We start from the raw sequence: 17,443 nt of genomic DNA on the forward strand, positions 1-17,443 counted from the left end.
GACAAGAGAGAAGGAGGGGAAGTCATTACCGGAAATTGCCATATAAATTGATGCTCCAAAGACCCATTTCCGGCTAAGTTTGGCTAAATTTTGGATGGTACCAAAATTTTCGAAATTTTCCGGGAAACCTGCTTTACCAGCCTCGGTTGCCTCGGTGCATGTTTTGATCGAAATGCAAGTGACTTTCCTATCACGAAAGTTACGCTTTGATTGGAGTGTCGTTTGCTGCTGAACTAGAACTACCGCGTTGCAACTACGGGCGTTCGGAAACACAGCTGTTCTGCCAAGCTTCTTACCGCCTAATTCACCATTAACCTCGGGCCACCTAAACCTCGCGGTTAAGCCCGAAACCAGTCCTTAACCCGGAGTTACCGCCGATTTCGTATTCACCGTCAACTTTAACTACGCGCTGACAGGTTTCCGAAACCTTGCGTGGTTGAAAAACCTAACCAAGCTCCGGAGCAAGGTTAAAGGCTTGGTTTGCCTTCTGAGCATGCGCATTACAAGTAAACATTAGAAGCAATGGCGGTTCGAGGTGATCTTCGCTTGAAGGTAAGATATTTTTATTTCCTGCAAATGAAAGTTTTTAGTTATGTTATTGCTGTTCTGTACTGTATATGTCAATAGTAATCGTTCATAAATTTCCATTTTGGATTTGATCCGTCGTTTTTTGCGCTTTAAAAGATGCAACTTCATCACTTTCCATTCCTATTCCGTAGTTTATTCAAAATATTTCAGCTTTACGAGTAATGATGTGTCAGTGAACAGAAAAATAGTAATTCCAGAGTTGTGGTATGACATATAAATCTCAATATTAATAATTGCACATTTGGTGACTGAGTTGGAAAGTAGTGTGACATATAATATCTACCAAGTAATCTGTATGTACTCGATACTGCTTGGTCTATTTCTGGTATACTCGGTCAAATTTTAACTATGTTTCCTGCTTATCCCGAGCAATTTTGAAATATTTCAGGGATTTTTTTTTAATTTTCAGTTTGCAATCATTTACTACTGTTTGACTCTTAAAATATGACTGTATTGTATAAGAAAATTAATAAAAACTGAACATGTAAAGCAAAGTAAAATTTTAATATGCATATATGTCACTTCCACCATTCTTTTTAAACGTGGGAAAGTTAAAAAATATGGCACTCAAAATTTTTTTTTATTATTATTACGCCACAAATATTTTATATGTGCAAATTTCTAATATTTTAAAGCTATAATAAATTCCTAAATTAGTTGAAATTTCATCTCATTTAATTCAGTTTTTTGTCTATATTTTAAACTAGGGGTACCCGCACGGCTTTGTCCGTAGTAGAAAATTAAAAGGTCATTTGGTTCCCTGTATATTTACAAATAATGGATGATGAATTTCTCGCCAGTTGGCTATGTTCATTCACTCTCCCATTCCACGTCATGACAATTTTGTAATTTATTCATCCATCTTATGATAATTTTGCTCCGGAAAATGTTCTAAAAATTGATATAGAAAAAGAACAAAATCAAATTTTTGAAAAATGGCTTCGAGGTGCATACCCCCATGCTACAAACTAACTTTGCCAAATTTCATGAAAATCGGCTAAATGGTCTAGCTGCTATGTGTGTCACGTAGATCCAGATATCCTGACAGAGAGACTTTGAGCTTTATTAGTAGTAAAAAAGACAATTGTAATTTTTTTCTTAAAATCTGTGAGGGGTGCTTAGTTAAATTTCAAATTCAAAAATATCACTATGTGTGCAAAATTGATTTTAATGTTCCATTAAATGTAACATGCTTCACATTTATGTCAATGGTTATTATTATTTTTTTTAAGATACTCTGTATTTGACCAAGTACGTACTCGCCCTGAGTGCAGCTTGGTTCCACACTAGTTGAATGTAAAGTAATTTTGAAAAAGCCCTTAATTTCTACATTGTATGAATGTCAGCGTATGCTATGCTATAATCTCTGTATGGCCCCTGCCACATCAACGCCATCCGAAGAGTTGGCAATCATCTTTTGCCCTCCCCCCTCACGCAAAAAATAGTAAAGTTCTGAACATTTTTTTAAATTAATTATTGCTTACTTGAACATGTATTCTGAATTCATCAGATCATATGTGACATAAAAGACAAATATTAAATAAGGCCCGGATCTGCGTGCCTGCAGACTCGACAGGGGGGGGGGGGTATGTCCTTAAGGGGTCTGACGAACCCACAAAATTGAAAAAAAAAGTAGCTCACTCAGACTTATTAACGTTGCAAATGCACACTGCTCGCTTCTGTGGAGGGGCCCTAGAGGTTTTGTTGCCAGGGGGTCCAAAATTTGTAGATCCAGGCCTGAATAAATCTATATCATAGCATTTCAGAAACTATTTTTAAAAAGGAATTATATTGGAGGGGGAAAAAAACCCTTCAAGTACTATGTGGCAAAAGGTTCAATTAATGGGGCTCTCTCTTATCTTGTTACCTGGGGCAATTGCATCCCTTGTCCCCTCTTCAGACAGCCCTGTTCGCAAAATCATGCCAGGAGTCTCTTCTATTTTCACCAGTAAGTATTCAAGCATAACACTGTAAACTACTTTGACTGGTGTAAAATTTGGTCTTAAAATGACTTTGCGCTCCCTCATTTAATTTTAAATTGAATTTAATTACATAAATTACTATACATTAAATAAATACCTTCGTGCATAAGAAGTAAAATAGGAAATAGCATCATCAAAAAGCAAACTGCAGATTGCTGCAGTCACGGGTTTCGGTGTTACAAGAAACGCCTTTTTCAATGCAAGGGAAATGAGCTTATGGATTGAAAAAAATAAAGACATCCACTTTTGTCGGGTGTTGGTTTTGACCTTTTTATCTGTTATGTTACAAATTATTACAAGTATATGCTTGAAATCCCAAACTGATATTTCAATAAGTTCAAAATCCTTCTCGTGTATGTCAGTGAATTTTTGTTTAGCTCTATTGATAAATACTACTTAGCGGAATAGCAATGGTTGAAAGTACTCCTTGTTTGGCCTAAGTGCTACTCCGTATGGCACTGCCTAAAGCCCCTTCGTTAAACAGAATTGTATTTTGTGAAAAGTGGCAACGACTTTAATGTTCTTGTACATGAGGGCAAAAAACTATATTACAGATAGTGGCAGTTCTTTAAAATTTCAAAGTTTCTTGGAACATTTTCTAATTTCAAATATATTCAAGAAGCAGCAAATAATGTTAACACAACCTATTAATGTTTTGGGTATAGTGTAGAATTTTAAATATGCTGCTATTGTTGCCAGTGTGTGTTAGAGTTGTGGTACAACTGATTCATTTTTTTTTTAATTAAAAAAATTATTTTTATCAGCATTTTGACTTCATTTGTTTTTCAGTTGATTCCGAATTGACTCTGGATACTGAAACTTACAACTTGCTGCAATCTATCTCAGGAATCATATAACTGGTGTCTCTGTCAAAAGGAAGTTGTAATTTATGTTAATTGGTTTTCAATTGTATTACTTTGTATTTGTTTTTAAAAGATTAAATCCTGATTATGTACTCAATTAGCTGAAATAAATTTTACTTGCCTCTGTAACTTATTTTATATTATTAGTTATTTTATATATGAAACACAAAAAAAAACTGATTGTCAGTTAAAATTATAATTACTAACTATAGATTATGCTCTGATATCATTAACTCAACAATAAGGTGTCCAAGTTTAATGGGTTCTTCATTATTTTAATGTAACTTATGTTGCTTAGCATTTGAATTGATTTAAAACAGCTTAATTAAATTAAATCATGGTTTGACTAAAGTGATTAAAATAAATCAAACAAAATTCAATTATCAATGAACTGAATAAAAAGTCATTGATGACAATCATTTGTCAAAACATTAGATATATCTTTACTTGTTAATTGATGTTTCAATGTGTTCAAATGTGAAAGATATTGTGTAACAGATTTCAACATTTCAGAATAAATTATTTTTAAAACTGTACACTATTGCTCTTTATGCTTTATATATTCATTGAAATAGTGAATTAAATAAAAGTTTTTTCTAATTTATAAATATTGTCATGAAAGTAAATTTTCAGTATAGCATAAAAAATTTTTTGTACTTTTAATAGGGAAAGTAAGTAAAATACTTTTTTTTAAAATTCATTTGCACTTGAAAGCATGCTTCATTCTTGTTTTACATTCAGTGCAATGCCGTATAAAAAAGAAAACAGAAATAATGGTTTCCTTTTATAAAAATTAATGTAGTGAATTAGTATAAAACTTAATTCAAGTGCGATAAAAACCACAGCTGTGGAATTGGAGGGAAAATGACAGAAGAGCATTAGACTCTGACTTCTTTTCTCCGAAATCAATTCGACTCCACTAGCACTGCCAGAGTTGCAGGCTTTTGAGGGAGAACGCAACTTCAACTCTTGGAATTTTTAACCTCCAACTCCACAGCCCTGTCCAAAACTTAAAAAATCTTATTATTTTCTATTTTATTTTGATTATGTTTGAAAGTAAAGTCATTGTAAAAATTGTGAGACACGCAATTACAGTATTGTGGCATTAAATTGAGAAACATCATTTTTTTCTTTTTATCATGTGTAAGTTTATTTGAAGAAGTACTCCAAATCAGGCGAGTGCAAATTGCAGTTATTATCAAAGTAGTAGGTGTTCCTATTCACCTGGTAAGTAGCAGATCTTGAAATTCTTCCGCCCGAGAGGTAGGTATTCCGCGATGTTGGTATCTCGCTTGTTGTGGGGGTAATTTTTAACCTCATGGATATCAGCTTAGAAAGTTAGTGACAAATAGATTGCGCTTAGAAAACACTGAAATGACGTTAGAAGAAATAGGTAAAATCTGTGGAGTGAGTACAAAAAGTGTCGAGAGGATATGAAAGTAGTTTCAGACAACAGGAAATGCTCGAGTCAATTGCACTAGAAAATGCAACCAAAAGGGATAAACTTCGACTCGTGAAGACAAAATTTTATATTGAATGAGTGTTATAAATCCTTGAACAACTTTCCAGGGCCACGGCGGGAGCTGGTGTCAATATTGCACGTTCAACAGTGCGATACAGGCTGTTAGAACACTGGCGGAGAGGATGTTAACCGTACAAGAAACAGCTTCTCACGTCTCTTATAAAGAAAAAAAGGTTAAAATGAGTATTGAAATACAAAACATAGACTAAGAAGTTTTTTTTTCTGACAAAACAGATTTTGTGATTCAGGGATTTAAATCCAAGTACGTGAGAAGGAGCAAAGGAAAATCTCTTCAGCACTATACCAAATAAGCGCCCAAGTATCCGCCCAAAATCAGGGTGCTCACCCCGCGTAAAAATCACAAAGATCCCCCCTCCCAAAAACAATAGCCCCCCCCCCACTAAAAAGAGAAATGCCCCTAAAAATTTCAATGGCGCAGTCTGCGTCATAACCCCTCCTAAGTGGGCACCTCTCCTAAAAAGATGTTTCTGGGTTTAAGAGATTACATCTCCTCTTCTCGTAGAAGGAATAACGAACAATACCAGCTACAAAGTTATACTGCCCTGAAAAATGCTTTCAATCGTCTAAACTATGGTGTAAAGGAAGTTGCTTTTTCCAAAAGGCAGCGCACAGTGCCATTTTGAAGCATATTAACAATTTGTGCTCAAAAAACAAATTTACTGTATTGGACTGTTTCGGGAATTCACAGAACTTGAATAAGAGAGGAAATTTATGGGCTGTATCAAAAAACAGCCAAGTGAGACGGCACGGATGGAGAAGCTGATTTCCGCCACTATTGGCTTATGGTTAAGATATATTGACTAAACTATACGGACTAGTCTAGTACATACCATGCCGAAACGTGTCTAGCATGTGAGATTATGTCTAGCGGAGCACACTTCAATTATTAGTTTAGAATATTCATAGAAAATGTAAGTAAAACTGAATTTTATGTTAAAAAATGCATTTCTTCATGTTGATGAGGCAGTAAAAAAGTCTTTTGTTGCACATTTATAAGCCATAAAAAGAAAACCATTGAAAATGTCCTTTATTGTTTCTTATTAAATTGATTAATAAAAAAAAATAATAATAATGTATCTATATTGAACTTGTTTTATCTGAAATTATTATTGCTAGAGATATCCTGGTATGAAAGAGGTTTAAAATAATATTTTTAATCAGATATAACAGTTCTTTTATTGGATTAAAATGATTTGTCACTAAAAATTTAGTTTCTTTAAGAAAAGAGATAAGCAGATTAAAATTATCAATCTCCGAAGCTTTATAATAAGTTTAAATTGCATCCGTAATTGTGTATGCGTAGATTCGAAGAAATAATAGCAAAAGTAATACATTTGTTTACACTTGAATTTACACAATTGCTACTCAAATTTAACTCCGTGTTTGTACTTACGCCTCTGACTTTTTAGAAAAACTTTAAATCATATTATTTGTTTTGTTTGGTAATGAACTGTGTTCAATTATTTTTTTCAAATCAAAGAGAGCAAATGCTATCTTCGTCTCGCTTTGCTTTGCAACGCAGCACGGAATGAAACAGCAACAGCGAAAGGTCGTTCAAAATGTAAACAAAAAACGTAGAAAATCATGTGATCATTATTGACCAATAGGATGCGTAGTGTGCTGGCAAAGTTGAGAAACCACGAAGTTGGAAAACTCCGGGGCCTTTTTCGCCGGTGCGTGACCGGTGAATACCGAATATTTCACCTCGTGGTTAAAATCTCAACCCCGAGTTAACGAACCTCGTGGTTAAAGGCGTATGGTTAGGTTAACGGTGAATTAGGCGGTTAGAGAAATTTCACATATACGTCATAACCACGAGGTGTAACCGGTGGCTTATTTCCGAACGCAGCCCCTGAGGAGAGGGGTGGGGCAAAGGGTATATATTCAATGCATTTTAATGGCGGAAGACCACCAAAATACATGTAAAATTCATCATTATATTACGTTTTTAAAATTGAGCCGGGGTCAAAAACTGACCCCCCCCCTCTCCCGAATTGCCCAAAGGGAATCAGGACTGGTCTGTACCAACACCCCTCAAGCGGCTAGACTTAAAATATTAAAATGTGACAGTATCTATATATCTATGTTATTCGACCTCCTCTAGAGTGAGTTAAGAGACGAACAAGTTATCAAAAAATTCAAAATTTTACAGGGATCTGGGATAGTCAGATTTTATCTTCGCAAGACGCTAATAGACAGAGGGGGTGAAGCCCGTGAATCTTTAATGACGTGAAGGGGCACAAAAGGCATTCTCCCGGAGTTTGCTCGGAATCGAAGTCAAAAAACATAATTGTAAGTAAGGGGAAGGGTTGTGGTTCGAAGTTTCAATTTGAGAAAATATTTCGAATTGAAGTTCCAAAAACAAAATTTGATTATTTGAGATGATGTTGGGGAGAAGTGAACTCAAGCTGGGATGTATACCACTAATATTATGCCACTATGATTCATGTTTGCTTTCGCTTAGCTTAGAACTATTTGAATTTTCGCATTCAAATGATAACATTTTAAAACCGAAAACACAACATAAATTTTGACGCAACTCAAATTGTTCATGAAAATGTTTGAAAAGTCTAGATACATGGTGAATTTTATTTGCATGCGCATAAAAACAGCTACCTAAACTTAGAGTCCCTAGGGACTCTACTTGAACAATACTGGTCGCGGGATTTCAACCATGGAGGAAGAGAAATTTCGAAAATTCTCTAAGCAATGGTTTCAGCATTTCGAACTGAACTGAAGTAAGAAATTTTTAGATTAATAATGAGATATTAGGACAAAAAAAACACAGATGCTGCTCTTTAAAAACCAAAACAATCTTTTATAACTCATCGTTTTTCCCCCCCAATGATGTATATTTGTTGTTTGTCAATTGCATTAGTTTGAGTATCTTTCACGAAAATCTTAGTTCTCATTGAAATGGTTAAATCAGAAAATGAAGAATTACCGGCCGAGGAAAATGTTACAGATCAGACGACACTTTCTAGTGAAGCAGAAGAAAAACCGGCAGAAAAGGATTCTACATCAAAATCTCTTGCAGGTAATTTGAACCCCTGTTGGTTTTTATCGTCAAATATTCACACTCACCAAATGCGAAACGTGGAAAATAGTTCTCTCGTCATAAGTAATAGTTATTGCTAAATTAAAAGAAGCAAAGGATTAAATAAATTGACGTTTAAGTGTTTTGCATGATTGTATGTTTATGTTCCCTCATTGCGATTTTTTTTTTTTTAACGAAAGATCAAAATATTTTTCATTTGCAGGATCAGCCATTTAACCTAGTTTGCTGTTCCAATTTCTAATATCTGTTATTTATACTAATTTTTTCTGCTGTCAGTCTTAGATAACGTTATAATTCCGGAATTGAGCTTTATGTTAGAAATTAGTTATTTCATGATCAATTTTATCCAAAGACAAATTCTTGCTTATGTGTAACGTTTCAGTAGATGAGATTCATGGTAATAAAATTTGAAATTTCTAAAAGTGATGTTTTTTCATTTGTTAGTTAGTACATTAATTTGCCATTGAATGTTCACAATCTATAGTTTTGCGATAAAATCAAATTGTATGCATAGCGTATATTTTTATATTAGGGATGATACACGGAATATTCTCTACCCATTCAGTTGACAAACTGGGCAAAGAATATTGACAGATTAACCATCAGTTGACAAACTGAATGTTGAGTCGCGAGATGTGGAAGAAATGTTTAAAGAAATTTAATTTATTGCTGTGTTTTTATTTCAAAAAGAGTACACATAAAGCTTTTAATATGCATACAAGTTGGTTTTTGTGTTCTATTAGTTAGTGGGAGTCATGAGCTTGTAAGGAATTTACAAATTTTTTAATGTTTGGAATAAGTTTTTGTAACATACAGAAAAATGTCATTTTCCAGTGTTGAAAGATTTCTTGATTTTGTTTTTAAATTCATCATTAAATTCATCCTTATTCACAGTTTGTAAGAAGTAGAAAATGGCACCAAAGAGCGCAAGGTTAATAACTCATAAAATTACTCCAAGATTATGAAATCAGTAAGGTACTGTCTCTAATTATAAAATAATTTAAAAGACAAAAATTCATGTTTATTTTACTGTTTATTTGTGTTTCTAAGGTTAAAAATTAAGCGCTTGTGTAGTTTTTAGTTATTCTTTTAGGGGGGGGGGGTTTAGACAGAGTTAAAACTTTGAAGAGTTGCCAAAATGCTTAGTCTAAAAAGGGGGCGCAATATCTAAAGGTTTGAGAACCCCTGCTTTGATACAGTGGCGTAGCGAGAAAAAATCCTTAGGGGGGGGTTAATTTTTTCTGAAGTTTAAAGTAAAGCCATGCCCTCAAGGTTATATACTTATACTGTATATATATATGTATATATATATATGTATATATATATATATATATATATATATATATATATATACACATATATATATATATATGTATGTATATATATATATATACATATATATTGTTTTGGGCTCATGGGGGGGGGGTTCTGACCCCCCTATCCCCCCCATGGCTACGCCACTGCTTTGATATACTTAGCCCACAAATAATAGATTTAATTTAAATATTCAATTATTATCAAACAAATACATATTTTTTTAACATTGAATAACAGTTATAGTTACTTTTCATACACTTTAATTTTTCTTAAGTGCTGATTATGGTGGTGCAAAAAAGACCCCTTTTTAAAAATTTCTGATTTTTACTGGTCTTACCCTCCTATTTGACTCCTTTTATGTAAAAAATAATTATTGTGAAGTTTGAGCTCTTAATTTTAACTTTTAGAGGTAGCTCAACAGCCTCAAAGTTTGGTAATACATATATGAATGTGCGAAATAAATGCAAAAGGAAAGAAAAGGCTTGGAAAGCAATACAACTTTATTTCATTTAAATCTTTTGAATTTTGAGTTGAAAATTATAATACCACAGTTAGATTCAACTCACTATAGATGTGATTGTGCTAGTACCTACCAAACTATTTTTTGCCATGGATATAAGTGCGGAAATGTTCTCGACAACCTGCCAGAAGAATTGAAGTTGATCTTCAATGGATATTATATTTTCATTTAACTCTTTTATAATATATATCAATTCCTTTCAGCAAGATAATTAATTACTGGCTTCCTTCAATAAAGGAAGTCAATAATTTTAGTGCTTTATGATAGTTCTCCTAAAACCTGCAGAATTGTTTGATCTCCGAAATTTTGCATGGTAACATATATCAGGCAAATTCATTTTTTCAGTTAATGAAGCTGATCATAAATTAGAAAGTCATCAAACTTCATGATATTTTTGGGCATAATCTTGGGTACTTTGCACTTCTTGAACAGCTTCACCGATTGTCTTCTATTCCAGTGTGACACTTGACTGTCAAAAAAAACCATGCAATTTTACTTACTTCTTCATCAATATTTTTATATTGCAATTATGAAATTTAGACTCAATTAAATTGAAATCAGTACATAGTGCATTCTAAAGTATAGAAGCAGTCCATTCAAGGTTTTAAATAAACACGTTCTGCAAACATACCTTATCTTTTGCAATCCAATGTTTTCTACTGAAGTGATGGTGAACTAGTGGTTAATTTATATTTAATTTAGTGGTTAATTTATAGTTAATTTATATTTTAAAAAGTATAAGATTTTTAACATTCATTAAGTATGGTGCATAGCTCTAGGTACAATTAATCTGATTCCAGGAGAAGGGGTTTTATTCAGAATTATTAAAATCGATTCCAGAAATTCTCTATAATCATCTCGAGTATAGGAGTCATACAGTAATTTTTTTAAAAATTGTACTCTGTAGTCCTTATACATCAGCCACTTTTCCTTATTATTGAGTCTTGTAATGAATTTATTCTTATCAATGAACTCCCAGCAGGCCTAGATTCTGTTACAGAGATTCACTTTTGGCGCAGAAGCCCCAAACCCTATGCATTTATTAAAAATGGCACCAATAATCAATTCCAAATTGTGGTGTTGACATTCCAGAATTATTTCTTTTTTTTTTATACCACTAAAACAGGTGCTAATGCTTTTGCAAGTATTGATGCTTCTTCGGTCAAAGCACAACATTTGTCGACTTACAAAGAATTGTACAGAATTACATAAACTGCAAAATTTTGCAGAAAATATTTGTATTTGCAAAATATATTTCATGGCTAATGTTGAAACTGTATATAGAATAGCAGTTTTGCAATGCAATTAATTTCTTTTAATGGAAATAGCAATCAAATTTGTGATTAGTTTGGTCCTCAATTCAATACACTTAATATTCGGCAATGATGCAAACTTCATCTGCTTTGAGCTACCTCTAAATATTATTGAAATGACATAAAATTTTGTGCCACTATTTTCTAATATACTGGAACCAAATGGGAGGGTAAGACTCAAAAATTTTTCACATTCGAAATTTTGCACCACCCTAATGCTGATACATCGTATTCAACTTTACTGTCACTAACTCATTTAAATATATAACATTAAGTAGGAAAAAAACAATTTTAAGTGCTGAAAGTCTATTAACTGCTATTTTTTAACCTCTTGAGGCACAATTTTTTGTTCAGAAAACTGGCAAAAACTGATTGTTTATTTTTTTGATATAATGTTAATATGTTATGATTTATTTTTTGCAATTTCACTTGTCTGGGGAGGAAAAGTGACTAAGAAGTGAGGCGGATGTTATTTTTAAGAAAATGGAACAAAAACCAAGTGCATTCGGGTAATTTTCGCCCCTGTCAGACACATGGCAAAATGCATTAGTAGTTATTGAAATTTACAGCAAAAAAAAACTAATTTCATTTCAAATATTTAAAAAGGTGATTAATAATTAAAAAAAAAAAGAAAACTCTCTTGAACGTCTATGTATTTGGTTAAGGGACGTTTAGTTTAAAAGAATTGGTATTATAGCAAAAAGTTACAAGACCTTTGCTCGCCCAAATGATGGGCCTGCTCAAGGACGGATCCAGAAAATTTTCAAGGAGGAGGCAGTTGATTTTTTAACATTCCTACGTATCTGGTTTATAACTATACATGCTAGAGAGGGGGGGGGGGGGGTGGACCAGGGGAAACCTCAAAACTCCTTTTTCCTAACATCACCAAAAATCGTCTGAAACTTTATCCTTGAAACTTCAATTCTGATAAGTTTCCGAGAAGGAGATCTGAATTTGAACGAACCCCATTTCCTTCATTAACGTCCTCAGAGATGGCCTACATTTGCGTTTTAAGATTCTTTTCGGAAAGATTGCTGGTTCCCCTCTATGGAGAGGCGATCCCTGCCCCCATTGCCCTTCTCTTGTATCTGTCCTTGGGACTGCTCAAATTTGACGTATAGAGTTGGAAATCCAGGTGTCAAATCAAAAATTTTGGTTGCAAAGTGGGAGTAACGACAGTTTATCTCTAACACTGCTGCATGCATCAATTAAATTTCCAAGCCCTTCAATTTCTTTTATTGAAAGGATCTACTGTAGTAGCAAAATGCAAGTATTGATCAGTTATTTCTGACGCTAATGTATATAAATTTAACTTGAAATCCCATCATTAGGAAATTTTTCTTATTCTTCTGCCTTATTGTTAGCGATGTGCCGGATCGTTAAAAAAGTAGATCTACAGATACGGATCCGGATCATTAGTGTCAAGATCCGCAGATGCGGATACAGATCTCAAAATGTTTTTGCCCAATTCAACTATCCAAGTGTAAAATTTATTACCGAAGGTATTCCCGTCAATATAATAACACTGTTTCTTCAAAAAATTTCATCTACGGCGAAAATATAATAAAGACTGATTTACTCTTTGAAGAAATCTCGGTTAAAATTGATGGAGAGTTGGAAGGAGCGGGTCAGCGCAGCATTAATGCTTAAATAAAATGAAAAATTATTTCTAGCTTGCTCGGTAGATGTAGGATACAGGAGCAAGAACATGAAGCTGCTACTGGATAGGCTAGAAATAATTTTTCACGTTTTATTTCAGCATAAATGCAGTGCTGACCTATTCCACCCAAATTACTCCGACCGATGGGATAACAGAGCCGGGAACACCTTTCAAACAATAAATAGTGACTTTTGTCTCACTTTTTTTTAAGGATGCCGGGAAAAACCAAAATGAAAAAAAAAAAAAAAAAAAAAAAACAGAAACCTTATATCAATAACAAAAACTAATATTAAACTAAAAATTAAAAAAAAAAAAAAACATGTCTCAGAGGGCCGTTGACTTCTGAAGTGATACCTTATAATTTACATAGGGAATAAAACCTAATTTAAACGGAATTTAAGAGTCTTTTATTCAAATATTTAAAAAAATTTAGAAAAGAAAAGATCCGTTTAAGATCCGTCAAAAAAGTAACGGATACGAATACAGATCTTTATTTTTCCTCGGATATCCGCGGATACGGATACTTATATCCGGAACATCACTACTTACTGTATCTTCTACCTTGCTGCAACTTTCCTTGAACTTGATCGTTGTTAATCTTTATAATTCTATTCCTCAGAATCGTCCATTCAAACTAGAATGAAGAAATCAAAAGCTGAAAACATTACAAATGAGGTGGCAGAACCTAAAGCAGAACTCGAAGAAGAGAAGCCAGAGGAAAGTACTGTACCTGAAACTCTTGAAGGTGATTTGCTTTCGTATTTTTTGCTACTTATCATATTCATTGCTACTTGATATGAAAATTGATAAAAAAATAGTATTGTTTTGTCCAGGGTTGGCAAGTTTCTGCCGAGGTGGTTAAAACCACTGGTAGAAACCGGTTAAAACCGGCATGGCAAAAACCACTTTCTGCCACATTTTTGGCAGAAACTGGCAAACACTCACAAAATGAAAAAAAAATTAAATTATTGACATGCAATAGGAAGTGCATGGAAAAAATAATTATTAACCAAAGTACAATTTTATTTCGATATTACCACAATTTAAAATCAAATGTTACATAGTTTGGACCCTGCATTTGCTTCTTGGAAAAGGTGGTTTCTAAAATCTAAACAGTTTCTCAATCCAATATGTACAAATGAGAAACTTCAGAATATTCCTGCAACAGAAGAGCTAGCAGGCAATGCATGAAGGAACAAGCAATATTCGTGAAACTTTCATCTATTGTATTTTTTTTTTAACTGGTCCACCATGTAGTAACTGGGGTAGTGGGAGAAATTCGACTGGAAAAATAAGTTTCGAGTAATAGGGCCAATTTCTTTTGCAAAGCTGTGACATTAGTTACAAAATCTATGTTAATATTGGCAAGTAAAATTCTGGCACTTTCTTCTTGAAGCACGTTATAATTTCAATCAAAAACAATTCAGATGAAGCATATAAGTGAGCAAATTAAAATCAGAAATGCCTTTTAATTTTGTATGTCGCTCCTCTTTCCTGAGCACCTATATGATTTTTCGTCCTTTGTTAAATTAATCCAAACATTATGAGCATCTGCAATTGAAAAGTTCCCTTCTCGAACAAAATCAAGGGCATTAGCATAGGATTTTATTTTTTTTAAATGATGAAATGAAGTTTAATAAGCTTACTTAAATGAATATCATTTAGCAATCACTTAAGTAATTAAAGATGCTTTTTAGTTTTTGCCAGTTTCTGCCGGTTTTTACCGGTTATAACCAGTTTCTGCCACTGGCACGGCAAAAACTAGTTTCTGCCGGCAGAAAGCCAACCCTGGTTTTGTCACAACGATGAATAAACAGCTTTCGGAATATCAGTTTGCTATCAGAAAGGGAATTGTATGTAAATACAAAAATTTTAACTTTCTATGATTAACTTACAACTTTTGTTGTAGTATCAGTACACACATACCCACATTGCGAGATGGCTCAACAAAACTCTCAAAAATGGATTCAGTGACAGACAAAATGCATTGTTTAGTTGCCTTCAAGTTTACACGCATAAATACGTTCAGGCCCGGTAGCAGAAATTGCGAGGTGTGCGTCGCAGATTTTTCAGAGGCCTGTAGATAATTTTACAAAAGAACGAACGAAAGAAAAAGTAAATAAATAAAAGAAAAAAAATCTGTCAAAGATCCTTTTTCGTTTGGAGAATGTTTTTTGATTGGAAAGGCTTTTTGATTGGAAAGGCGATGCTTCTGCATTTCAGCTAGAAACATAGTCGACCATGTACAGTAGACCCTCGTTTTATCCGGTTTAAGATTTGACACCTTTATTTCATTTTACGCGGATGAGTTTCGGTTTTACGCGGATGCGGCAATGCAAACAGATAAAATTTTCCCCTCTTTCAAAATCCAAACTCCTAAATATTATAGATTACGCGTAATCAACTGCATTTTGACTTGCTAGTAATCAAGCTTGGGCCACTGAAGACATTTTGTGCGATTGGTTCCTGAGCTCTTTCCAGAATTAAAGTTCTTATACACAGTTCAGAACTCTCTGGAAGGAAGAGCTTTTAGGAGTGACAAAGGAGGCCAAAACCTACGAGGATACCGATGTCGGTGACACACAACCAAAAGCGTTCACATTGAAAATTTTGATCCATTCCTACACAATAGAAATTATCTTTCTGATTTTTTTAGTGAAGGAAGATTCTATCATGGAAATGACACAAGTGATCATGGATGCTTTAATGCTCTGCAAAGAATTACAAAGAAAAATTCTTAATGACTGCCAAAAGACTATCATAGCCAGCTCCTCTTTATAAACAGGACACAAAATTAATTTTTGTTTTCTTTATACATGTTGTGCATTAAAGTCGATATAAGTACACATTTAACTTATTATACAATTAGTCATCACTACAATAAAGTATTTCGTTATGTATGGAACCAAACCCCTGTTTTGACACTAGTATTAGGTCTCAATTTACGTAGTTTCGATTTACGCGGTATTTCCGAGGAACATAACCCCCGCGTAAAACGAGGTTCTACTGTAGATACAATGCTTAAAAGTGCCTAAGCTTTTAACTGCAAAATAATGAAAATTTCATAAAATGTGCTGCAAATCATTTTTTTTTTAAATTTTTTAAGTAATTTTTTAATGTTAAGTAATGAAAAATTTTATACTTGAAATTTCACCTTATCCTCATTGATTTGGATGGACGGATAAGTGCTAAAACCAGTCAACTAAAGTGTAGTCTCATGAGGATTTTTATTTTTAATTACATTTTTGCAACAAATTGAGGAATTTATATCATAATTTTTGGCATAGTGGGCATGTTTTGTCATTCCCAAGATGTTGCTACAGAAGACTCTTTAAGTGCCTATGTTTTCATAAACGGAATTGCATGTTCATTGCAATGCAGATTATTGAAAATTATGCAAAATTTGCCTTTTTTTTTTGGATAATTCTTAATTATTATCTTGAAAAGTACAAAATTTTATCCTAGGAATATTTTCTTACCTTCATTGCTTTTTTAGAGGCTAATGGACTGGTTTTTCTAAATAGTAGTTTTTTAAGGATTTTGAATTTATTTCTACTTTTATTTAAAAAATTCAAAAATCTATTTATAATCATGAATTTTTCGAGTAGATGCCATGTTTTGCCATCCTCAAGATGAAAATAGACGAGACTATTATTTGCCTAAGTTTCCAAAAACAGAATTGGATGGTTACCTCAATACAAGCTATTGAAAATAACATAAAATGTTCAATAGATCATGTTTTTTCAAAATTAGTTTCATGAAAAATGTGAACGTAACGTTTCCTTATTTAAATAAATATGTATTGAATAATTGTTTTTCATAGTGATCAGAGTTCTATTTACTTTTATAAAAGTAGTGAAAATTGCCCCTCGCCCCCTTTATACTTCAAAACTCAGTGACAGTGGTGGCCACTAAATTTTTCATGTCGAGTGGCCAATTGGAAAATTTCCGAGTCTTGACCTTCACAAGGGACTTGTGTATTTTATGAAAACTTAAAATAAAACTAATAATAATGCTGCAGATTATTTTTTACTGCTCAAAATAGTGTCCCAGACTGGATAGGAATTTTCTGATACTGGGCATTCAGGCATCAGGAAAAAACCGATCAAAATTCATTTAAGGGTAATTAAAACAAAATTCATGTTGAAATTCAAGTGATACATTTTTTGTGAAGGCAATACTTCCTTTACATTGTACAAGAAAATAATAGTTGCTTGACTCTTGTGCTGTTCAAACAGCTTAAAATTTTAATCACAAAGAAATTTTCTGTTAGTTCGAGTTTTCAGCAGTTTGATGTGGCGTAATTCGCAACTACCTTGGGTTTTCAAGATTCTACTGTAATTAGATAAAGACTACAAACCAGTTTGCAAAGGGATTTGCAACATGTCAACAGCATTGGAGAATTTAGAAGAGCTTGATGGCAATGCACAGTTGAATGAAAAATTGATGATAAGAAATAGAATCAAGAAAATGTTTCTGCACCAAGAAACAAAAACAAATGCTGTTGAGCTCGGTTAATGAGAACTGCCAAAAATCCTCAAATTTGTTCATATTAGCCGTTATTTGTAACAATGGTAAATGAGAGATACTGTGAAAAAA

At 33.3% G+C, this 17,443-nt stretch overlaps 1 protein-coding gene and 1 long non-coding RNA gene across 2 annotated transcripts in view; both read left to right on the forward strand.

Moving 5' to 3' along the window:
• Window positions 1-413: 413 nt before the first annotated feature.
• LOC129230071 (uncharacterized) lies at window positions 414-3,562 on the forward strand. The gene is made up of 2 exons (XR_008581148.1): window positions 414-552; window positions 3,360-3,562. It is a non-coding gene; the product is annotated as an uncharacterized LOC129230071 (long non-coding RNA).
• Window positions 3,563-7,892: 4,330 nt separating this feature from the next.
• LOC129229752 (uncharacterized) overlaps window positions 7,893-17,443 on the forward strand; it is a 77,641-nt gene continuing 68,090 nt past the window's right edge. Inside the window, 2 exon segments of the mRNA XM_054864122.1 lie at window positions 7,893-8,013; window positions 13,464-13,589. Coding sequence (XP_054720097.1) covers window positions 7,893-8,013; window positions 13,464-13,589 — 247 coding nt within the window.

The sequence above is a fragment of the Uloborus diversus genome, chromosome 9 (assembly GCF_026930045.1).
Source record: "Uloborus diversus isolate 005 chromosome 9, Udiv.v.3.1, whole genome shotgun sequence".
Taxonomy (NCBI): domain Eukaryota; kingdom Metazoa; phylum Arthropoda; class Arachnida; order Araneae; family Uloboridae; genus Uloborus; species Uloborus diversus.